Source organism: Aquarana catesbeiana, linkage group LG02, assembly GCF_042186555.1.
Source record: "Aquarana catesbeiana isolate 2022-GZ linkage group LG02, ASM4218655v1, whole genome shotgun sequence".
Taxonomy (NCBI): Eukaryota; Metazoa; Chordata; class Amphibia; order Anura; family Ranidae; genus Aquarana; species Aquarana catesbeiana.
The window spans coordinates 414473851-414499342 of record NC_133325.1 but is presented as its reverse complement, the minus strand read 5'-3'; the positions used below and the strand labels follow the sequence as shown (position 1 = coordinate 414499342).

The 25492-nt window shown below is 43.5% G+C and overlaps 1 protein-coding gene across 3 annotated transcripts in view; it reads left to right on the top strand.

The window, feature by feature from the left end:
• The window catches only part of CSMD2 (CUB and Sushi multiple domains 2), a 1533565-nt gene that overhangs the window by 1098758 nt on the left and 409315 nt on the right, over nt 1–25492 (top strand). For all 3 annotated transcript variants that reach the window (XM_073615428.1, XM_073615429.1, XM_073615430.1), the window contains 3 exons: nt 4739–4877; nt 20033–20220; nt 22870–23058. In XM_073615428.1, coding sequence (XP_073471529.1) covers nt 4739–4877; nt 20033–20220; nt 22870–23058 — 516 coding nt within the window. The remainder of the gene's footprint in view (nt 1–4738; nt 4878–20032; nt 20221–22869; nt 23059–25492) is intronic.

The following is a 25492-nucleotide window of genomic DNA, read 5'->3' as shown; positions in this document are numbered from 1 at the left end:
TTCCATAGCGTGTTATCTGTTGACTGCTACTGTGCAGTGCATGGAATGCATTTCAAAATGAATGGTATTAAGACACATTGAACCACAGTGCACATGTTGCGGTAAAACTTGCATTTCACTGAATCCAAGGTGTAGGGCAGGTCAGTTATACAGGGCAGTTTAAAGGAGTAGAGTCACACTTTGCAAAGTCACTGTTCATGATCATGAACCTTAGTTAAAGTGATTGTAAAACAACCCATTCAGTTTCAAATAGAAATGAAAGGCAAACGTTTTTGTATAGCTATAAAAAAGACATTATAAATACCTTTTTTCTCTTTTTTAGAAGTGATCACATTCCCTCTGTTTTTAGCTGCATAAGAGCAGGGGGAGGAGAAGCAGCAACACGCTGAGCTTCCCAATGAATGGCTGTGCAGCAGAGGCGTGTCAGGACAAGTGTGATCATTGGAGGGGAGCAGGCTGAGTTCCCAGCATAGCTAGAGAACTGACCACGATGTGTTCTCCTGCTTAGTGTGGTCAGTTTTTAATAGGAAAGCAAGGGGACTAGCAGGAACACCTGGGATTTCACACAAAAGAAGCAATACAGAGAGAACAGGATACTTTCTTATACAAGAACATGGTACTGCAGGCACATATCAGGAATATGAAGTGTTGGGGTAACAAACGCTTTAATAAAGCTGTGCTTACTTTATTCAGTCATGTGTTAGTAAAAACATATAATTTTTTTCTTTTCTTTTTAATGCCCTTTAACATAATTCAGTATTTAAAGTAAACACAGTGTGACCTTTTTTATTTAAATTCACTTTGCTAAGTGAACAGCCTTCACACCTTTAGCATATCTACCCTAATTTGTCTAACACTGTTCATAGTATCTGAAACAACTCTTCACCTTCACCTTCACTGAGCCTTCTCATTGTTAATGCTGACACATGATTCTGATAGAACCCTGTAAATTCTATAAACATTATTACTAAGCACTAGAGCACATGGGAGCTTTGTAAATGCACAAAGCAATCATAAAGAATGACATCAAAGAATAAAAATAGTCTAAGAATAACTTTACGCGGTAGAACCATCATGTTCAGTCCATCAAATTGTGTAAGCAAGGGAGCAAGTCAGTCTGTATCCTGCTGGGAGGCGTGAACCCATAGGACAAGATCGTTAAATTAATACGTGCATGCACCTGCTAGACAAATAACAGGCATTACTGCAAATAACACCTACTAAAATAGAACTTTTTATATGTCAAATGGAAAGGTACAGAGGGTGAACACAAATATGAGTCAAATCTTTTGCAGACAAATATTTTGTATCCTCTGCAGATGCTTCATGTTTGGTTATAGAATAATATTAGTAGAAAAGCAAAAGTGTTATCATTTTTTTAATTACATTTCTTGTCATCATCATCAAGTGACTTGAGTCCTTTGAGTTCAGCTAGTAATAGAAAACCTCCTTATACAGAGCACTATACCCACAGTTTATCCAGAGGAAGGTAAACAAACATTATAAAGCACGGTCCTTCCTGATCTATGGCAATTTTAAATTCCCTGGAACAACTATCTCTGGTGTTTTTACTCATAAATGTTAATAAACCGTTATATTCTATGCATTTAGAAATGCATCCAGCTTATACTAAACGGTATACTGAGCTGTCTAGAACTAGTTCCGAGGGAGTCTTTCCACCTTTTCACAGCTCTTACTGTGAAGAAGGCTTTCTAACATACACAAAGGAGCATGCCTGCTTGTCCTTTAGATTTAATGTGAATAACTGTGTGTGCTGATGTGTTAGGCAGAGGCGGTTCTCTAATTAGGCAAATAAGGCGGTCGCCTAAGGCCTCACACTCATAGGGGCCTTGCGACCGCCTAATTGAAGAGCCACCTCTGCTGACAACAATGCTCCGCTCTGGCCAGTAGCAGGTTTACGCTGCCTGTGAGCTCCATGATCAGGCAGTGGAGAGAGGAGACAGAGTCGTGGCTGTGCCTTGGGGAGTAGGTGAGGCCAGCGCTGTGTTGTCTCGGGGAGGAGACTCATTCCAGCAGCAGGAGCAAAATGTTAACACAACGGAGGAGATATCTGGCGTCTGGTAGGCAGTGGTGAGGAGGAGAAGAGGAGGGTCCCAAAGAGAAGGCCTTACCAACGCTTTATGGATGATGGAAGGGAAGGTAGGAGAGAAGAGGTGTCCGGGCCGCCCCTCTCTGGGGCTGTCAATCAGTGTGGAGGGATCTGGGGCTACAGCTTCAGGGAAAGGCACAGCTACCATGCCAAAACCTCTTTTTTGCAGCCAGCGACCACCAGCATGAGTGAGAGCCAAGCCCCCCATCCCTGCTCCTCCAGCATTCCTCAGCCACAGCCACTGGCCTTTATATCCACCCCTGCCCCATCACCCACCATTCCCTTCCTTCTGGTTATCAGTGTCACTAACACAGTAAGGGCAACCCAGTCCTGTCCCAGTGTGCCAACCTGTGATTGACAGCCCCTGACCCCTCCCTCCGCCCCAGAACTTACCCCCGCCTATGCAGGGCTCCAGTGCAGGGTGGTTGGGAGGTCCCAGTCCAGTGCTGATCCTCAGCCATGGTGGACTGGGTGCTCCGCATCCTGCGCTGGTACTGCCTGCTGATTGGCTTCTCCGCTGCTATCTCTCTCACTGACGTCAGCACCGCGATAGAAAGCACTGACACCAGCACAAAGATAGAGAGCATTAAGATAGGAAGCACTGACATCAGCACTTTAAAGCTTTAAAAAAATGCAATTTATACAGTTCATTTTTTTATCGCTTGAATTATCTTTCCCATTATGGGCGTGAGTGGGGCCTTAAATCCAGGTTTTGCCTAAGGCCTCACAAAGCCTAGAGACACCTCTGGTATTAGGTACAATTAAGAAGAGTTCATGGGAATAAACAAGGAAATAGGTCGTTTTAGAAACAATCAAATGAAAAAAACAGGTATTCCGATTGCAACTACAATCTTGCACCAAGGAAACACAATGACAGGCCTGTGATTCCCTACACCTATACTGTAGTAGACTTCATTTATCAAAGTGTCAAAAAAGAAAATTGAGCGTATAGTAAATAGTTTACAATAAATATGTAAAAGATCATATATATATATATATATATATATATATAGATATATATATAGATCTATATATAGATCTATATATATATAGATCTATATATATAGATCTATATATAGATCTATATATATTTCTATATATATAGATATATATATATGTATATATATATATATACTATTATATATATAAAATAAGTATAGGTTGCAGTCATGTTTGTTCATGCCACAGGTTTGCTCTGCTTTCTGCTTTGATTTGCTTAATGATGCCAATCAACGTCTAACTGCAGCTTGTTCAATTCAGCTTTGGCAATAAAACCTAAAAACTGATTGGTTTATACCAGTGTTTCTCAACTCCAGTCCTCAAGGCGCCCCCAACAGGTCATGGTTTCAGGATTTCCCTCAGATGAAATGGCTGTGGTAATTACTAAGGCAGTTAAATTGATCAAATCACTTGTGCAAAATAATGGAAAGCCAGAAAACATGACCTGTTGGGGCGCCTTGAGGACTGGAGTTGAGAAACACTGGTTTATACTATGGACAGCTGCACCAGATTGTGTGCGCCAGTTTTGGTAAATCTCTCCCACTGTGTCGTAATGAAGATGGTGAACACATTAGGCTATTGCAGGGGGGGGTTTCTAAATGTTTGATTTATCTGATTAACTTGATATTGTGTAGAGTAATTGTGCAATTTTGAGTAGCATTAGCAACCATTCTCCAAAAAAGGAGATAGTAGATTTTTGTTATTAGGTAGGACTTAAGCCTAGTAGATACGGGCCGAATGTCATGCGAATGTCGGTCCATGTGTACAACAGCCGAGTGTGTCCGACGGTCCTTCTGTCGAAGGGTCATGACCAAAAAAGGTCTGACAAAAGGTTCCCGATCAACGCTCTCAGCGCTGACAGGAGTGTTCTGGCAGGATGGGGGGGGGGGGTCCCCCTGTCAGAGTACAATAGTAAAGCAGGGGAGATTGATGTACTGAAATTGGGTTGTTAGTACAGCAGTTCCAACCTGAGTTGTCAGTAGTGTGTACGAGGCTTTAAAGTGTACATAAACCATAACAATGAACTTCTCTTATCTGCTCCATTTTAGTCTGTTAATATACAATTGAAAGCCTCATTTTAAATCTATCCAATCAGTGCACAAAGCACTTGTTGATTCTGCCAGAAATCTTGTTAGCTGATAACTTCCTATGTCCTCTGCCTTCAATGACTATTACTAGTTAGCATAGTTCCCAGTTCTCTCCATACTTTATAGAACACATCCCGAAGGTATGGGAAGCTGTTTTATATTAAATTTATGTTCTTAGAATTAATTATTTGTTCTGTTTTCATAATCTTTAACCTTTATATGCATCCTAGTGTAATCCTGTTAATAAAAAGACATGGAGATTTCTCATCTATAAATGTCTTTTGAGTCAGCAAATTGTCATTTCATATCATATGTTTGTTGGTCAGCGGATGCTTTGTGTATATTCATGAGATGCCTATTAGATGAGTTTGTATACAGTAAATGTAATACACAACATATTAACTAAGCAATAAGAAGAGTAGAGTTTCTTTCCTTATTATAGTTTTATGTGTAAATAAATTAAATATGCATGTTACAGTAATAACAAATATTATTGGTCTATATGTACCTGGCCTTCTGACAGTCTGTGTTTTATTAACAGCACCCTGTGGTGGTCACTTAACTGCTCCAAGTGGTATGATCCTTTCTCCTGGATGGCCTGGCTTCTACAAGGATTCCTTAAATTGTGTATGGGTTCTGGAAGCACAACCTGGATATCCCATAAAAATCACATTTGACAGGTATGCTGCTATGTGCTTTGGTAATAATGTAGCACTTTCTTATATAAAATTGGAGATGCCTGTAAGTAGTTTTACCCTTGTCATATTTTCTTTCACCTTCAAACTTACAAAAGCAAACTGCCAGGTTAAATCTGGTCGATTTGATGAATGACAGCTTTTCATTATTTCTTAGCATGTTTTCACTATTTAATTTTAAGCTTGTTTAATAGAATGAAAATGTATAAATGTGCTGCATGTTTAACCACTTAAGCCCCGGACCATTTGGCCGGCCAAAGACCAGAGCACTTTTTGTGATTCGGCACTGCTTTCGCTTTAACTGACAATTGCGCGGTCATGCGACATTGCACCCAAACAAAATGTACGTCCAACAAATAGAGCTTTCTTTTGGTGGTATTTGATCACCTCCGCAGTTTTTATTTTTTGTGCTATAAACAAAAAAACAGCGACAATTTTGAAAAAAACGAAATATTTTTTACTTTTTGCTATAATAAATATCCCGAAAAAATATATAAAAAACATTTTTTTTCCTCAGTTTAGGCCAATACGTATTCTTCTACATATTTTAGTAAAAAAAAAATCGCAATAAGCGTATATTGATTGGTTTGTTCAAAAGTTATAGCGTCTACAAAATAGGGGATAGTTTTATGGCTATTTTATTATTAATTTTTTTTTACTAGTAATGGCGGCGATCTGTGATTTTTATCGGGACTGCGACATTATGGCGGCCACGTCAGACAATTTTGACACATTTTTGGGACCATTGGCATTTTTTACGGCGATTAATGCTATAAAATTGCATTGATTACTGTAAAAATGTCACTGGCAGTGAAAGGGTTAACCACTAGGGGGCAGCGAAGGGGTTAAGCGTATCCTAGTATGTGTTCTAACTGAAGGGGGGGGGGGACTGTGCAGCGGAGTTGACAGATCGTCTGTTCATACTCTGTATGAACAGACGATCTGTCTCTTCTCCCCTCAGAGAACCGGAAACTGTGTGTTTACACGCACAGATCCCGGTCCCGAGCGATCGCTGGAGCTGGCGGTGATCGCGAACGCTGGCACTCGCACCGGCTCCGTGAGCGAGCAGGGGGCGTGTGCCTCCGGTGGCTCACACACGCCCTGTAGTGGCCATCTATGGTACCAACGTACCATGAAGGCGATTCGCACAGCCGAGCCATGTTGCCGCAGTGCAACCGTGGCTGCTGGTCGGCATGCAGTTAAATGCTATTGTGCCTCATCTGGAGCAGTTGTTCTCAACTCTGTCCTCAAGTACTCCCAACAGGCCATGTTTTGGGAATTTCTCTTAGATAAAATAGCTGTCCAAAATACCAAGCCATTGACTTTAAAGTGGTTGTAAATCCAGATAAAAAAAAAAAACTGCAAGACAAAGGCATAATGAGCTAGTATGCATCGCATACTAGCTCATTATGAAATACATACCTTAGAACGATGCTGTTGCAGCGGTCCCGGCACACTGATGTGACCGGCAATATGTCATCCCGGAGTTATTTATAGGTTTGCAGGATCCGGCTCTGTGATTGGCCGGGTCTGCGATGACGTCACTCCGGTAATGGCACAGCAGCTGAAGAAACAGCACGAGCAAGCCGTTTCTTCAGTGTGCATGTGCTGATGACATCGGCACATGCGAATGCAGTGAATATCTCCTAAACTGTGCAAGTTTAGGAGAAATTCACGGTACCTACAGGTAAGCCTTATTATAGGCTTACCTGTAGGTAAAAGTGGTCATACAGGGTACAACCATTTTAAAGCACCTATGCAAGATAAAGTAAAACCTGAAAACATGGCCTGTTGGGGGTACTTGAGGACAGGGTTGAGAACCACTGATCTGGAGGATGTAGAGAACCCAAGAATAGAATAAGCCATATCAATTGCCACTTGTGCTAAAAGGTTGTAAAACGTTTCATCAAAATGAAACGTTCATTTGTCTAACTTTGAATAAAAATACCCTTGCGTACATCCCCAAAACACACACCAAAGTAGATTGAGGGACATAACTAGTAAAGAACAAACAAAGGGGGCAAGGCATTATAAGACTGCCATCGGAAGACACTAGTGCATGTGGAAAAGAAATGAAGGTCATAAGACTGAAAATAGCAAAGCAAGCAAAATTTGTCAAGACCAGTTATTGGAGGTTTTACCACCATAAAATGGACAGCAATATACAGTTGCAATAAAAAGTATGTGATATGGATTTCTGCACAAATTGGTCATAAAATGTGATCTGATCTTCATCTATGTCACAACAATAGACAATCACAGTCTGCTTAAACTAATAACACACAAAGAATTAAATGTTACCATGTTTTTATTGAACACACCATGTAAACATTCACAGTGCATGTGGAAAAAGTAACTTGGATTTAATAACTGGTTGAACCTCCTTTGGCAGCAATAACTTCAACCAAACGTTTCCTGTAGTTGCAGATCAGGCATGCACAACGGTCAGGAGTAATTCTTGACCATTCCTCTTTACAGAACTGTTTCAGTTCAGCAATATTCTTGGGATGTCTGGTGTGAATCGCTTTCTTGAGGTCATGCCACAGCATCTCAATCGGGTTGAGGTCAGAACTCTGACTGGGCCACTCCAGAAGGCGTATTTTTTTCTGTTTAAGCCATTCTGTTGTTGATTTACTTCTATGCTTTGGGTAGTTGTCCTGTTGCAACACCCATCTTCTGTTGAGCTTCAGCTGGTGGACAGATGGTCTTAAGTTCTCCTGCAAAATGTCTTGATAAACTTGGGAATTCATTTTTCCTGCGATGATAGCAATCCGTCCAGGCCCTGACGCAGCAGAGCAGCCCCAAACCATGATGCCCCCACCACCATACTTCACAGTTGGGATGAAGTTTTGATGTTGGTGTCATAAACCAGATGTGACCAGAACTGTGTGACTGCGACAGAGTGAACCAGACATAAATAGGTGAAAGTAAGTTTATTAAGGAAAATGCATATGTGAACACACCACCAATACAGAGTGAAAAACCAAACAATCAGTGATATAAAACCAACCAGCATATGTAGCAAGAGGGAGTACCAGAATCGTAGTCAAGCCAGGCCGGGGTCATAAACAGGCAATCAGTAGCTGGGAAGGGAGATAAACAGGACAAGAGAGGATGGATGGATCACAGGAGGGACGGGTCAGGTACAAGGCTCAGAGTCCAGAGTCCAGGGTTCAGGTAACGGACAGGAAACAGGATCAACAGGTTCCAGGAATCAGGCTTCAGGTTCAGGCTACAGGATCATAAATCAGAATAACAGGATACAGGTCAGGGCTCAAGGAACAATACCAGGGCAACATAAGTCTGCAATTGCTGGGTATTTATACTGCAGCTCTGCTAATTAAGGTCAGGTGATACCTGTCTGCAGAGGGGAATACCTGCTCCATACTGCCAGGATTCCTCCGCTGGTGGACGCCAGTACTGCGGCCCAAAGGCGACAGAATACTTGCAGGAAAGAGCAGCTTCAAACTGCCAGGAGACACCTGCTGGTGGACCTCAATACTGCACGCCAAATGATCGATATTACCAGCGGAGAAGACCTTTCCTGACAGTACCCCCCCTCAAAGGAGCGACCTCCAGACGCTCCAACTAGCTGTTGCTGGGGAAAGTTCATGGTGTCCAGCCGGGCAGTGGGCACCTCAAGCTGGGCAGCAAGCAGTGGCACATCAGGCTGGGTAGCGGACAGGAACACTCCAGGCTGGGCAGCAGACAGGAACACTCCAGGCTGGGCAGCGGACAGGAACACTCCAGGCTGGGCAGCGGACAGGAACACTCCAGGCTGGGCAGCGGACAGGAACACTCCAGGCTGGGCAGCGGACAGGAACACTCCAGGCTGTGCAGTGGACAGGAACAATCCAGGCTGGGCAGCGGACAGGAACACTTCAAGCTGGGCAGCGGACAGGAACACTTCAAGCTGGGCAGCGGACAGGAGCACTTCAAGCTGGGAAGCGGACAGGAGCACTTCAAGCTGGGCAGTGGGCACTCCAAGCTGGGCAGCGGGCACTCCAAGCTGGGCAGCGGGCATGGGCACTCCAAGCTGCTCAGTGGGCACGGGCACTCCAAGCTGGGCAGCAGGCTCGGGCACTTCAAGCTGGGCAGAAGGCATGGGCACTTCAAGCTGGGCAGCAGGCACATCAGGCTTGGCAGCAGGCATGGGCACTTCAAGCTGAGCAGCAGGCACGGGCACTCCAAGCTGGGCAGCAGGCACGGGCACTCCAAGCTAGGCAGCAGTCACATCAAGTGGGGTAGCAGGCTCATTAAGCGGGACAGCAGGAACATGCACATCAAGCTGGGCAACAAGCACAGGCACATTAAACGGAGCAGCAGGTACTTCAAGCTGGGCAGCAGGCACATCTGACTGGGCAGCAGGCACGGGCACTTCAGGCTGGAGAGCGGGCTCATCAGGCTGGAGAGCGGGCTCATCAGGCCGGAGAGCGGGCTCATCAGGCCGGAGAGCGGCTCATCAGGCTGGGCAGTGGGCACTTCAGGCTGGGCAGCGGGCACTTCAAGCTGGGCAGCGGGCACGTAAGACTGGGCAGCAGGCACGGGCACTTCAGGCTGGAAAGCGGGCTCATCAGGCTGGAGAGCGGGCACATCAGGCTGGAGAGCAGGCTCATCAAGCTGGAAAGCAGGCTCATCAAGCTGGAAAGTAGGCACTGGCACCTCAGGCTGGAACACTGGCACCTCCAGGTGGAACACTGGCACCGAGACTTTGGGCTGGAAGGCAGGCATCAAGACATCAGACTGGAAAGCGGAGACATCAAGCTGGAAGGCAGGCACCGGGACATCAGGCTGGAAGGCAGGCACCGATACATCAGGCTGGAAGGCAGGCACCGATACATCAGGCTGGAAGGCGGACACATCTGACTGGAAGGTAGGCACTTCAGGCTGGAAGGCAGGTACATCAGGCTGGAAGGCAGGTACATCAGGCTGGAAGGCAGGCACCGAGACATCAGACTGGAAAGTGGAGACATCAAGCTGGAAGGCAGGCACCGAGACATCCGGCTGGAAGGCAGGCACGATACATCAGGCTGGAAGGCAGGCACCGATACATCAGGCTGGAAGGCGGACACATCTGACTGGAAGGTAGGCACGTCAGGCTGGAAGGCAGGTACATCAGGCTGGAAGGCAGGCACCGAGACATCAGACTGGAAAGTGGAGACATCAAGCTGGAAGGCAGACACTGAGACATCCGGCTGGAAGGCAGGCACCGATACATCCGGCTGGAAGGCAGGCACCGAGACACCAGGATGGAAGGCAGGCACCGAGACATCAGGCTGGAAGGCAGGCACCGAGACATCAGGCTGGAAGGCAGGCACCGAGACATCAGGCTGGAAGGCAGGCACTGGGATGTCAGACTGGGTTGGATTAGCTGGTGCGGAGGCAGGTTGGGTTACTGGCAGGATCGTCTTGGTTGGAAAAAACTTTCGTTTTTTCTTTGGCTTAGCCACTGAAGCTCTGTAGGTGAGGGGTGCAGCAGACTGGAAAGGAGGATTGGGATATGGTAGACAGTAACAGTAGCTGGGGGAAGAGGCAGGTGAGTTGAATGCAGGATAGGTACAGGGAGCAGAGACTGGATATGAGTATTTGGTTGGCAGCAGAGTATACTGAGCTGCAGCTGCGGTTGACATGGGTGATGGGGAAACATACATTTGGTTAGGCTTCGTGTTTGGTGGCAGAGGTGGTTTGTTTGTCTGGAGCTGCTTGCACCATGTCAGACCATGCTGAAAGTATAGGTTGTACAAACTGTGCTTTTAAATCTCCCTGTCTAACAAAAGACTGAGCAGACACAATGCGCTCCGCAATCACCTGTGGGGAACAGGCTGAGTAGTGCTCACAAAAAATCGGCAGGATCATCTTCAAAAAGCCACACTAGGGATACAACCTGATTCATATCAAAAGGAGGAGTGAAATCATCACGGCCCTCTGGAATACAGGGCAGGGCCAGCTCAGTACATAGCTTGATCAAAGGCTGCACCTCCCCAAACAATATATAACCCTGATCGACCAGGGAGTGAGCCAAACGTAAACAACTGGTCACTAGACCATCCTTTCAAAGCCTGGCGGCAATAATCACCACTTTCAGATGCCAGCAGAGAAAAATAAATAACCTCATCGGCATTCATGTTTGCAACCAACTGAATCAAAATGGTTCCCCTGTGCAGCCACTTCTGGTCAGGGATGGCCCTGGTATTCTGTCATAAACCAGATGTGACCAGAACTGTGTGACTGCAACAGAGTGAACCAGACGTAAATAGGTGAAAGTAAGTTTATTAAGGAAAATGCATATGTGAACACACCACCAATACAGAGTGAACAACCAAACAATCAGTGATATAAAACCAACCAGCATATGTAGCAAGAGGGAGTACCAGAATCGTAGTCAAGCCAGGCCGGGGTCATGAACAGGGAATCAGTAGCTGGGAAGGTTGATAAACAGGACAAGAGAGGATGGATGGATCACAGGAGGGACGGGTCAGGTACTAGGCTCAGAGTCCAGGGTCCAGGGTTCAGGTAACGGACAGGAAACAGGATCAACAGGTTCCAGGAATCAGGCTTCAGGTTCAGGCTACAGGATCAGGAATCAGAGTAACCGGATACAAGTCAGGGCTCAAGGAACAATACCAGGGCAACATAAGTCTGCAATTGCTGGGTATTTATACTGCAGCTCTGCTAATTAAGGTCAGGTGATACCTGACTGTCTGCAGAGGGGAATACCTGCTCCATACTGCCAGGATACCTCCGCTGGTGGACACCAGTACTGCGGCCCAAAGGTGACAGTATACTTGCAGGAAAGAGCAGCTCCGAACTGCCAGGAGACACCTGTTGGTGGACCTCAATACTGCACGCCAATTGATCGATATTACCAGCGGAGAAGACCTTTCCTGACAGTTGGTGTGCTGTGCCTCTTTTTCTCCACACATAGTGTTGTGTGTTTCTTCCAAACAACTCAACTTTGGTTTCATCTGTCCACAGAATATTTTTCCAGTACTGCTGTGGAACATCCAGGTGCTCTTGTGCAAACTGTAAACATGCAGCAATTTTTTTTTGGACAGCAGTGGCTTCCTCTGTGGAATCCTCCCATGAAATCCATTCTTGTTTAGTGTTTTACGTATCGTAGATTCGCTAACAGGGATGTTAGCATATGCCAGAGACTTTTGTAAGTCTTTAGCTGATACTCTAGGATTCTTCTTCATCTCATTGAGCAGTCTGTGCTGTGCTCTTGCAGTCATCTTTACAGGATGCCCACTCCTAGGGAGAGTAGCAGCAGTGCTGAACGTTCTCCATTTATAGACAATTTGTCTTACCATGGTCTGATGACCAGCGAGGCTTTTGGAGATACTTTTATAACCCTTTCCAGCTTTATGCAAGTCAACAATTCTTAATGGTAGGTCTTCTGAGAGCTCTTTTGTGCGAGGCATCATTCACATCAGGCAATGCTTCTTGTGAAAAGCAAACCCAGAACTGGTGTGTGTTTTTTATAGGGCAGAGCAGCTGTAACCAACACCTCCAATCTTATCTCATTGATTGGACTCCAGTTGGCTGACACCTCACTCCAATTAGCTCTTGGAGATCTCATTAGTCTAGGGGTTTACATACTTTTTCCACCTGCACTGTGAATGTGTTCAATAAAAACATGAACATTTAATTCTTTGTGTGTTATTAGTTTAAGCAGACTGTGATTGTCTATTGTTGTGACTTAGATGAAGATCAGATCACATTTTATGACCAATTTGTGCAGAAATCCATATCATTCCAAAAGGGTTCACATACTTTTTATTGCAACTGTATGTGGCAAAACAGTGTGTTTCCCCATATACATTATGTAATTATAAGACAGTTGTAGTCAAAATACATACAGCAAATAATGGTAAATGCAGGGGTTTTGATTTTGAACATTTCTTAATTTAGTATTACACAAGCAAAAAGTGTGCTCAATCTAGAACAGCATAAAGGGGATATTACAGACATAAATGACACTATATTGTCAAAAGTTTTGGAACGTCTGCCTTTACACGCACATGATCTTTAATGGCACCCCAGTCTTAGTCCATAGGGTTTAATATTGAGTTGGTCAACCCTTTGCAGCTAAAACAACCTTAACTTTTCTGGAAGGATGTCCACAAGATTTAAGAGTGTGTCTATGGGATTGTTTGACCATTCTTCTAGAACCGCATTTGTGAGGTCAGGCACTGATGTTGACGAGAAGGTCAAGGAGTGTGAATAGCCTTTATTGGACCCTTATTTTCTCATTGATTAAGACCTGTTCTGTTAAACAAGAGTGTACTGTATTTAACAGCTTTGCTCAGGTGATAAAAATAGGACACTGATTCTACTTTAGGAACCAATTAATTTCAATAAGCTAAGCTCAAGTTTAGACCAAAGCATTTTTCTTTCTTTCTTTTTTTTTTTAAGAAGCAAATGTCATAACTTAAACTTCTTTAATTACTGCTGTCCATAATAATGGCATGTTGGCTTTGTGTGAGGATCAATAAAAGATCAAGCAGAAAAAAGGAAAAACAAGAGGGAGTGATCTTTCATAATCCATGAGGAAAAGATAAATATTTTTTCTATTGGATTTTTTTTTTACTGTGTCTTTATTCTACATCTTTTTTCTTAATGTTAGCATTATGTTGTTTAAAGTTGTATTGATTTATTTTAATTATAGCATATTTTCTAATGAAAAGTTTGGTGCTTCCTATTAGAACAAATGGTTCAAAATATGTGCCAATTAAAATAAAGATGTAAGCACAGAGTCATTTAGGTTTTATAATGGGGCATCAACATGCCAGCTCAATAATTCCAGGTAAGTGTAAAAAAAGGTCAAGCTGATTTTTCTGATCTCAAACTGTCCGCAGCGATTGTCTCCATATTTTACAATGTAAGATCTAGCTAATATAAATGTATAGACAAATGACTAGTTTTATAAAATATTGCAGACTCAAACCCACAGAAAACTGCACAGGGTTAAAGGTTGGTATTAAAAGCCTGACTTTAGCCCTATTGACTAATGACTTTGCCAAAGACTAGAGAACTTAAAGTGATTGTAAAGGCTCGCTTAAAAAAACAAAACAAAAAAACAAACATGTTATACTTACCTCCTCTCTGCAGTTGGTTTTGCACAGAGCAGCCCGGATCCTCCTCTTCTCAGGTCCCTCTTTGCTGATCTGGCCCCTCCCTCCTTTGAGTGCCCCTCAGCCAGCAGCTTGTTACAGGTTGTCACTCAAGCTGAGTCATAGCTCTGTGTATCCATTCAGACAAGGAGCCCCGACCTGGCCCGCCCTCTCCCCTGATTGGCTGAGTGACTTTGATTGACAGCCGCGGAAGCCAATAGCACTGCTGCTCTGTCTCAGCCAATCAGGAGGAGTGTACTGGATGGCTGAGGGGATCTTGGACATGCTGGAGAGAGAAGGAGGTCAGGTAGGTTATTGGGGGGTGCTGGGTAGGCTTCTACACACAGAAGGTTTTTTATCTTAATGCATAGAATGCATTAAGATAAAAAACCTTCTGCTTTTACAACTCCTTTAAGCCAGTACAACTCTGTATTGATAATGTACAAGGGAGGACTCGGCAGGAGGGCACTTGCTTCCAAGGTCAGCAAAAATATGATGTGTTGGGCTGGTGATGAAACTACTTCACCATTCAGACATTAGTCAGTGCGGAGCTAACAGCTAACGACACATGCTGGGTATTATATAGCTATATGTTACGGGTCCACGCCAGTGATCACTGCTTCTGGTTTAAAGTAATCATGTGACTGAATATGAAAGTCACAAAGGAAGTTGATGCTGGAAGATGTGAAAAGGTGTGTCACAAAAAAAAACACGTTCTTTAGGAACAGCCACTGTTCACCATGCCAACCAATAACTATATTGGCATGACATACTTTGGGTGGCAAGCTTTCTTAACCCCTCAAAAAATGACTTTGAAAGGGCCACTTGGCTTTAGTTACTCTCTAGATCAATTATTTCTATGCTCCTATGACTATGTAATTTATTGGAGAAGTCCTGCATATAGGTTACTTTACTAGCAAGATCTTACCATATAGGATTTCAGTAGAACAAAGCACATGCTGTGTACCTTGCCATAAGTCAGCGTCAATAGCAACCGCATGTTTATGGAGCTGGGTTTTATCACCAATACAGTATAAGAAGAGAACATGTTATATTGGCAGAGGCTGAACTAGACACTGAGGCAGAGAGTTAAAAGACCAAAAAGATACTCCAAATGGAGAAAAGTGAGGATTAACTGGGGGGGCTACCTGACAGACACTCAAAGGACTGTTACTTTGAAAATGGTGAGAGTCAACGCAGGAAAACTTGGCTGAAGAAATGCGAGATGTTTGGTGACAGTACTATGTCAAGAAGGAACCAGGCAACAAGACAGGTAATCAGATAAGAAGCAGGAAAACTGGCAGGGCCACCCAGGACTGAGGCAAAAAAGCATGTAGTGCATCAGATTGGTTATGCACAATGATCAGGGAAAAATAAACACTCAGGCTCGGTTTACACAGGAACCGGATGTGGATTGCACAGGAATGCTGTGCATCCCCATTCTCTGGTTCAGGGACAAATCAGGGCCGAATCTTTGTCTGAATTTGGCCCAGAAACAGAGACAAAGACTCACAGCTTTTCTGTGCAGTGCACCCCACAGCCACCCAGGAGATATGTGAACCAGTTCGATAGAGAGCCAGTCACATTCTCCTGCTATGCGAATTGGATGTGGAGAAAGCCACATCCAATTTGCATAGGTGTGAACCCAGCCCAAAGGGGAATAAGCATGAGAGCGAACTAAATTTGCCAGGGGTAGAAGACAAAGAACAGGAGGCACATGGTAAGGTGTAGCTAATAAAGCAGATAGCCAAATTCAGCAATAGCCGTGCAAAGAGAAGAAAGGAAGTGAATTAGAAGGCTTAGCAAACACTAAACCTATTATACAGGATCTATGTACACAGAAACAAGAGAAATCTTCAACGTCAAGAACAGAATCTATAAATTCGCCCAAGAGCAAAAACAACTTGTCAGCAGGAGTTGGAACATAAAGTTGTCCAAGCAAAATCAAAGTCACAGGGTATAGAAAGCGTTTCAGGAAAGGAACTAAGATTGTACTAGGAGATAGTTAACTATGAATCAGCAGTACATGTTGGGAAAGAGTATCTTCTTCAAATACCTGTATGCAATGCTCAAATGACACAGTAGTGAAGACAGGTTAGAATGCTAAAAAGATGAGCAGGCGTTAGTAGAGTCAAGAGAACAACACAGAGGATACACCACACCCACAGAAAGGTAATGAACCAAGAATAAAATCTACCCAGAAACCTCACCAAACTGATGTTTGACACTTTCCTGGGTTCAGTGAGCTGGCGCTGAAGTAGTGTTTGCACAATAAATAATTTTGTGTATACATTTTCATGTTTGATGTACCAGAAATCTTGTTTCTTGTGTTCATAACACTAGACATCTACATTTCTGCTTAGTGCATCTGGCTTCTGGAAGCCAGGATATTTGTGTCCCTGGCTGCATAACAGCCATAGGATTTATTTTGATCATCTCTGTTTCCCAACAGGACTGCAGGTTTAAAATGTTTCATTGCTTAACTCTGCCTGGCATAGAGAAATGTATTAAATTATACACAGTTTTTGTCTCAATGCTTAGAAAAGGTATTGTTGTTGAATGCGTTCTGTGACAGTATCATGAGATTAAAAGGGTCTGTGCCTTAAAGCAAGATCCATGCCCAACCTAAGAAACTGCAGGTTGGGCTCTATGTATACAACATGCTGCCCTACATACACATTTGCAAGAGAAATTGGAGATGGCTTTAACATTCTTGAAATATGAGGGTCCTTTCAGCATTACCTTGACACACTGTATACCAGGGGTCTCAAACTCAAATTACCTGAGGGCCACAGGACAAGTTTTCACAACCAATGAGGGCCGCATGCAAACTTTCCTTTCCCCCAGCACTAGTGTCAGTGGACGCACTATTAACCCCCAACACTGGTGTCAGCGGACACAATATAAACCCCTATCACTGATGTCAGCGGACGCAATTTTAACCCCCAGCATTCGTGTCAGCGGACGCAATATAAACCCCCAGCATTGGTGTCAGCGGATGCACTATTAACCCCCAGAACTGGTGTCAGCGGACGCACTATTAGCCCCCAGCATTGGTGTCAGCGGATGCACTATCAACCCCCAGCATTGGTGTCAGCGGATGCACGATTAACACCCAGCATTACCCTCTACACTCCACAAACACCCCCCCACAGTCCACTTCAGACAAATACCCCCCCACACTCCACTTCACAAATATCCCCCGTTACACTCCACAAATACCACCCCCCCACACACACACTCCACAAATACCCCCTTGTGACAGACCTAGCCGGGAGAGAGACTTTTGGAGGGGACTGTATGCTAGCCTTTTGCCGATCGTGGGCCCTTGCATTTGGGGGAACAGTGCTCTTTGTGAGCTGTATGCCTGGGGACCCTTGAGGTGGTATTACTGTGGATTCGGGTCCTGGTCCCCCAGCACACACAGACTCTGGGGACCCTGGATTTGCCATATTGGAATAGTGGCTGATTCATAATGCTGGGACAGATACTGTTAGGAGATGCTGATGTAAATTCCAGCACCTGTCTGTCTGTTGTCTGCTAAAATGTGTATTGTAAATAAGTTTCTAGTATGGGATCTAAGAGTCATTAGATCCCCATTGTTGTTTTTGTTAATTAACTGTGCTATTGTGAGAATGTTGATTGGATGTTCTGAACTACAAGACGGCCAGTCTGGCCTAAAGGTCATGTCTGAGTCATCTAGGCTGTCTAAAGGGATTAGTTAATTAGCTCATGTTAATTAGGTTAATTAGGTTACAGCTGTATTGTTAGAGTAATATGAGCAGGAGGTCTGCACCTCCTCTTTTATTGTATAAATAAGACTGTATTCCTGTCAATAAAGATAGATTCCTGTTTGAACTTACATACAGCCTGCCTGGTGTTTGTTCTGAGCTATCACAACTGGGTTAGAATGGCACATAGTTGAAGTTCTAATCCCGGAGCATTGGATGACCGAACCATCAGACGTTGCAATCTGATTCAATAGCTGCAGAGGAGTGTCGGGAGAGTGGAACCGAGCGAGCAAGGGGCTCGTTACACCCCTCTTCACAAATTTCAACCCCAGTCACGCAACTAAGGACTTTGCTCAGCCTCTGTGTGATGGCTCACTTACCTCTCCTCCTGGCAGTCAGATGGTGGCCTGATCTTCTGCCTCCCGAGTCCTCTCCTCCTGTCAGGTCCTGGCTTCTTCACAGGCCTAGTGGCAGGGCACCCTGAGAACGCCACAATCTTCCGCCCTGAGGTGGCAGCAGGACCACGAATCCAGGGCTGGTGTTCTGTCGAGAAGTGCCCACTATCGAATAGTGCCCAGGACGAACTGCGCGTGCGCCGTACGTAATAGCACAACAGCTGATTTTATGATCAGCTGTCGTGTCGGCGCCTGCGCACAATAGCCAACTGAAGACATTTTTAAGACAGATTGTGCCCCACGCTGCTGAGGAGTGTTCATGTAGGTGAGGGACAGATTTTAAGGAGGGCGCGGATGTTTTCAATGATGGCCAGTGCTGCAAAGATGGGGGCGGAATTTTCAACGATGCCCAAACAAATCTGCTAACAAATCTTTATCTGCTATTCTTCCTGGAGGGCCTATTTAACTAGCTAAACGTTTATAATTCTGCCCCCATCTTTGCAGCAGTGGCCATCCTTGAAAACATCCACCCCCTTCATGTTAGATCAGCACTGGCCTTCAATGAAAACATCCGCCCCCTTCATGTTAGATCAGCACTGGTCTTCAATGAAAACATCCACCCCCTTCATGTTAGACCAGCACTGGCCTTCAATGAAAACATCCACCTCCTTCATGTTAGATCAGCACTGGCCTTCAATGAAAACATCCGCCCCCTTCATGTTAGACCAGCACTGGCCTTCAGTGAAAACATCCGCCCTCTTCATGTTAGATCAGCACTGGCCTTCAATGAAAACATCTACCCCCTTCATGTTAGATCAGCACTGGCCTTCAATGAAAACATCCGCCCCCTTCATGTTAAATTCCGCCCCTCACCTACATGAACGTGACTCGGCACAATCTGACTGAAAAATGTCTTCAGTCGGCTATTGTCTCGCTGACACAACAACTGATCGTAAAATCAGCTGTTGTGGTATTACATATGACGCATGCACAGTTCGTCCCGGGCACTATTCGATTGCGGGCACTTCTCGATAGAACTAGGTGGGCGGGGCGATGGGCGGGTCCTCCCTCTGCTCTGCTCTCCTGTGTTGTGCGCACTGGGCTGCAGCAGCATGCGGGGAAGAGAAGACGGAGAGAGAAAGCTCCCAGCCACTGCGTACTGCCACATGTCACACCCGCCTAGGATCGGCCCAGTCTGCGGGCCATTTGTAACCGGTCCATGGGCCGGTACTTTGAGACACCTGCTGTATACAGTATTTACTGAACTTCATAAAAATTGTTCAGACGTATCCCAGTAGAGAGAAACAAAATTTAAAAATGATCATCGTTTGCAAATGTTGTTGCTTGGTGCTGCCCCTACCCTAACCTCAGGCACACAAGTGCCATTATGTTAAATATAGCTCTAGCTCAGCAAAGGGAAAAGATTGGGGCAAGCCTATATATGCTGTCATCTGTATCTTCACCAATACTAATATTCAGAAAACTGTGAAAAATTATGAAAGATCAGCATGCAGTCAGCCTTTACAGGTAGTTTTAACCAAATTAATTTAAAATCATACACATTCAGGTAGACTTCACAATCATGAGAGATATATGGCCGGTATGCAGAAAAGTAGTATCTTAAAACTGGACGTGTGATGACAGGATGCATTCTACAGGTAACACCACATTTGTTTGTTAAGTATTTGGTAAGGGATAATTGGCATTGATTTTGGTTGACTTCAGCAATGCACAGTTCCAATAAATTATAAAACAACAGTAATGGTGCAATAGCTGTAGTGACATGGAACTAATATCAGAACTGCAAAATACTGACTTTTTGCCCTATTATTACTACCTATAAAAAAAAAAAAGTGTTTAGTTCAAATGTAACCTATTTTATTTTTATTGTGTCTATGCAGATTTAAGACAGAGGTAAACTATGATACCCTGGAAGTAAGAGATGGAAAGTCATATTCGTCTCCATTAATTGGGGTGTATGATGGCACACAGGTCCCACAGTTCCTGATCAGCACCAGCAATTTCCTTTATCTTCTCTTCACCACTGACAAAAGCCACTCTGATGTCGGCTTTCAAATACGCTACGAAAGTAAGCCACTACTTTGCATGCCTTGTATGTGTTATATATAAAATGCTTGCATCTTAGCAAGGCAAAGAATTTCTACAATTTCTGCTGAATTCAAGGCAGCACTATTGATTGAAGATGAAAAGAGCTGAGCAGCCTGTATTTGATTAAACATAATTACCCCCACCCTGTGCACAGAATGAATATGCAAGCAGGTCTTGCAGGAATTGTTCATTTGTGTATCTAAAAAGCTCAGCGGGCAGGGCAGGGCACCCCTCAAATATAGAGAAATTGGTGGCATTGTGTTAGCTGCGCTGCTGCAAAGTGTTTGGAGAACCTAAATCTATTAGAAGCCGTTCCGCACTCTGCAGTCTGATCATCTTTATTGATTTTCTTTTACCATAACAACTGGAGTAATGACTTCTGGACAGGATTATTGAATAAAAAGCTGCTTTTATTTCTTCTTAATTTGGATTCTTTCTCCCCTCTCTTGAATGAGAGCTGCCAAGAAACCTTTTCCCATAGTACTTTTTTCTTTCTCTCCCTGCAGGAGCACTTCTCTCTCTTATTTTTCCAATAAAGTAGTGATGGATGTTTTGCATGGCTATGTATTTCCAAATCAGTTTTCTTTTACTTACCACAAAGTTTAGAGCCATGCAAGTATATGTACAAAGGTAAAAAATGCGCAATGTTTACAGTGCTATGGTGGCGGCCATATTGCTGTTCATTTTGGCCATGATAGACACAAGGGTGCCATTTGGAAACTTTATGCATTTGTTCACTTTACTCTAATGCCGCGTACACACGAGCGGACTTTACGGCAGACTTTGCCCGGCGGAAGGGATTTCGTCGGACAATTCGATCGTGTGTGGGCTCCAGCGGACTTTGTTTTTTCAAAAGTTGGATGGACTTAGATTTGAAACATGTTTCAAATCTATCCAACGGACTCGAGTCCGGTCGTAAAGTCCGCTCGTCTGTATGCTAGTTCGATGGACAAAAAGCCACGCTAGGGCAGCTATTGGCTTCTGGCTATGAACTTCCTTGTTTTAGTCCGGTCGTATGTCATCACGTACGAATTCGACGGACTTTGGTTGATTGTGTGTAGGCAAGTCCGTTCATTCAGAAAGTCCGTCATAAAGTCCGTCGAAAAGTCTGCTGGGCAAAGTCTGCCGTAAAGTCCGCTTGTGTGTACGCGGCATTACAGAATCTACAGGTAAACATGTAGAGGGTAAATGAAGGGAATGTGATATGCACTGCAGATTGCTGAACAAATCTTAATGTCATTTAAAAAAAAAACAGATTTGTCAGAAGAATTCTTACATTTTATTGGACTGAACTTCAACAACATCTGGTAAAAACTACTCTTTAATGGAGAAATGTATTCCCTAACAAAGGGTATATTCTCCCACATATTCAACCAAAGTGTTTACAGTTCACATAGCTTAGTCTCAAGTAGTGAGATTGAATTTTGCAATGAAAATAAAATTATCAAGTACAGAGACCCGCTGAGACCTACTACCTGTATGATTCTATGTTCATCCTCTTTTTACACGGCATCACGAATTGAAGAGCTGATTTTTGATTTTTTGTTTTTTTGTATTTTTTTTTATTTAAAAATATTAATATGAAAAAATTTCTTTACTATTCCCCTGTACTGTTGCCAGTCTGGTATCCCAGGCATGTTGGTATGTATCCTTTTGGCAACTGAGCAACATGTGTGTCATTTTCTTCCATGCTGACACCAGTCCTATAGCATTGGGTGTGCTTTTTAGTGAGGTTTTAAAAAACTGAGTACTAGGCTATCAGGCTCTGGACTCTTTAGCAACCCTGGCACCCAGGAAGGGTTCTTGAATGGTTGTTTTTTTGCAGCTTATCTTCACTGAAATGCAAACGGAGGATTGTATTGTTCTTTCTTCCTTGTCCCCTGTAGGGTTTTTGCTGCAGACAAACTCCAGTAACACCCACACTAGCTGATTGCACAGTAGTCCTTGGACATGCCCATTCAACATTGTTCACTCACCCCCACAAATTTCTGACAGCATTACATACATGAAAATATAATTTAGAAAAATAGCAGTTAGCCCACCCACATATTGATGCTAGAGCTATAGATAAATAGGAGCTGTCATGTGTCCCATACTTTGAAAACTATTTTCAGGTTCTTTGGCACTTAAACTCTGGCTGGGTTAGTTTCTGAGCACATTAATATTGAGGAGGACCAGAATAAATAAACAGCAAAGCAGTACGTGAACAATATTTTTATATTTCTAATATCACAGGAAATAAATCACTTCCTCGGGTAAGATGAAAGTTATGCATATATAATGGTTCTTTATGCATTTATCCTGGTCACTCATTTGTTGTATAAGGATTTATCATACTCCAGCTTTATTTCTTTTAAGCTGAAAACAACTGACGGATTCTGATTTTGGTGTGTATAAGAATTGAGTGGCCTTCATAGGCATCTGTCAAGTTGATGCATATCCTGTCTTTGGGGAAAATTTTCCTCCAGGCTAAGGTGAGCCTGGTGCAATCAGTTTTATTGGACAGGGAATATATACATACATAACAACAGGCTGTGGAATTAATCTGGGTTTAAACTATTTGCTGTTCAGTGATACATATCACTCTTACATTAATAAACATACACACATTCTTGTCTCGTTCTCACAGCGGTAAAACTGCAATCAGACCACTGCCTCGATCCAGGAATCCCTGTTAATGGTCAACGACATGGCAATGATTTCTACGTTGGTGCCCTTGTGACTTTCAGCTGTGACCCAGGTTACACACTCAGTGATGACCAAGCATTGGAGTGTGAGCCAAATTTTCAGTGGAGCAGAGCTCTGCCTAGCTGTGAAGGTATGAACCGATATAAATCCTTTTTACAAAAAAGTGATTTATTTTTGGTGAATAATTTCCTCCAGTGGATGATACAGTAAGTAAAATTACACTTTAAAATGTTTTAATTAGTCTTGGTATGTTCTGAAGCGAAACTTGCTGATGATGCAGATAAAGACAAAAAAGAGTGGTCATGGGACTTTAAATGAGATGGGTCACAAACTAGGCACAATTAGAATACAATTGATAATTTATTAAAAATTCATGATATACAAAAATACGTCAAAAATGCAATATATCTATGCAAAAAGTCATATAGACATTAGCAGTAAAAAGATCCATATATAATGAGACACTATACGTATATAATAATCATGAAGATATCACAGCAAAATGCACAATTGGTCCGTAAATGTATTGTAGCATCTATGGATCTCTACGCATTTCGTGGATCTCACTGGGGTCCACTCATCAGGAGTTAGATGCAGCAATTCATCTATGATTTTTTTTTATATATATATATATAATACTCTCAAAAAAAAATAAAAATAATAAAAAATTTAAAAAAAGATTGAATAAATTAAAAATAAATAAATAGATAAAAAAAATAGATGAATAGATAAAAAAATAATACATGGATAAATAAATGCCTTACTACTTACACATCAAATCAGTTAGTGGGCCCAGCATCGGGGAGGAGAGGGAGGCACCGAGACAAATAGTCTCCCACGGGGTTGAGGCAAGGATAAACCAAAAATGGGCAATGGGGAAAGCAGCCAGGGGGAAACAAGACCCCAGGTGGGGTAATTAGGGTATATGGACACAGTAAACCAGATGATTCTAAGGAGAAAAAAATATGTTTGAGTGTAAAGCCTAACAAAATAATGAATACATGGGTCTGGTATAGTGCGCAGTGGATACAGAAATACTGGTGATCAATCAAAGTGGAAAGTGAACACCTATGTGAACCCGTGAACAGTGGAATGGAGAGTGCAGAGAGAACACCAAACCATAGCTGAATAACAAACACAATAGCATAAAGCTGAGTGGAAAGATTGAGGAGAGGAAAAAACAAAAACAAAACAAAAGTGAAACAAGCAAGCAAAAAGGGGAAAAGAACAAATAACTTTGCAGGGTAATACCTGTGAATAGGTAGCAAGTGCTGAATATAATCCACATGACCACCTTCACAAGGAGCAATGTGCAAATGGAGGTCATGACTAACCCAGGCTAATATATCCCCACAGCGGTGGGCGGATCCCACCAACATTATGCAGACACTGCAGGTGGAGGGCCATGAATTGATCCCGCACCCGGTGCGCGCATTGGAGACAGGTCAAAAGAGGCTGCCCTAAGTCGTCAGATGGAAGACATCACTCAACAACGTAATGCTGAGGCTGCCGCGTGCCGAGTGTGTAAGCATGGCACCGAGGTGCAGCGTGACACCACCCGTCCATGCCCCAGATGGGAACAGAGACAAGGAGGGGAGGGATGCAGCAAGCCACGCCTCGCAACGCTGGGACAGGCAAGTCCCAGTGAACCCTCCCACCCCGATCTGAGTCCATGGCAAGGAGTGACATATAGAAAAAAAGAAAGATGAATAAATATATATAAAAAAAATGCTTACACACCCGGCACGTGGCAGCCTCAGCGTCGCGTTGTCAGGGTGATGTCTTCCATCTGACGACTTAGGGCAGCCTCTTTTGACCTGTCTCCGGTGCGCGAACCGGGTGCAGATCAATTCATGGCCCTCCACCAGCGGCGTCTGCATGACGTTGGCGGGATCCGCCCACCACTGTAGGATATATCAGCCTGGGTTAGTCATGACCTCCATTTGCACATTGCTCCTTGTGGAGGTGGTCATGTGGATTATGTTCAGCACTTGCTACCTATTCACAGGTATCAACCCGCAAAGTTATTTGTTCTTTTCCCCTTTTTGTTTGTTTGACTTTTGTTTTGTTTTTTCCTCTCCTCAATCTTTCCACTCAGCTTTACACTATTGTGTTTGTTATTCAGCTATGGTTTGGTGTTCTCTATTCCACTATTCACGGGTTGACATAGGTGTTCACTTTCCATTTTGATTGATCACCAGTATATCTGTGTCCACTGCTCACTATACCAGACCCATTTATTAATTATTTTGTTATGCTATACACTCAAACATATTTTTTCTCCTTAGAATCATCTGGTTTACTGTGTTCATATACCTTAATTACCCTAGCTGGGGTCTTATTCTTGTGTCCCCCTGGCTGCTTTCCCCATTGGCCATTTTTTGGTAGTTTATCCTTGCCTCAACCCCGTGGGAGACTATTTGCCTCGGTGCCTCCCTCTCCTCCCCGATGCTGGGCCCACTAATTGATTTGATGTGTAAGCAGTAAGGCATTTATTTATCCATTAATCATTAGTCATCTATTTATCTATACATTTATTTTTTATCCATTTATTTATTTTTAAT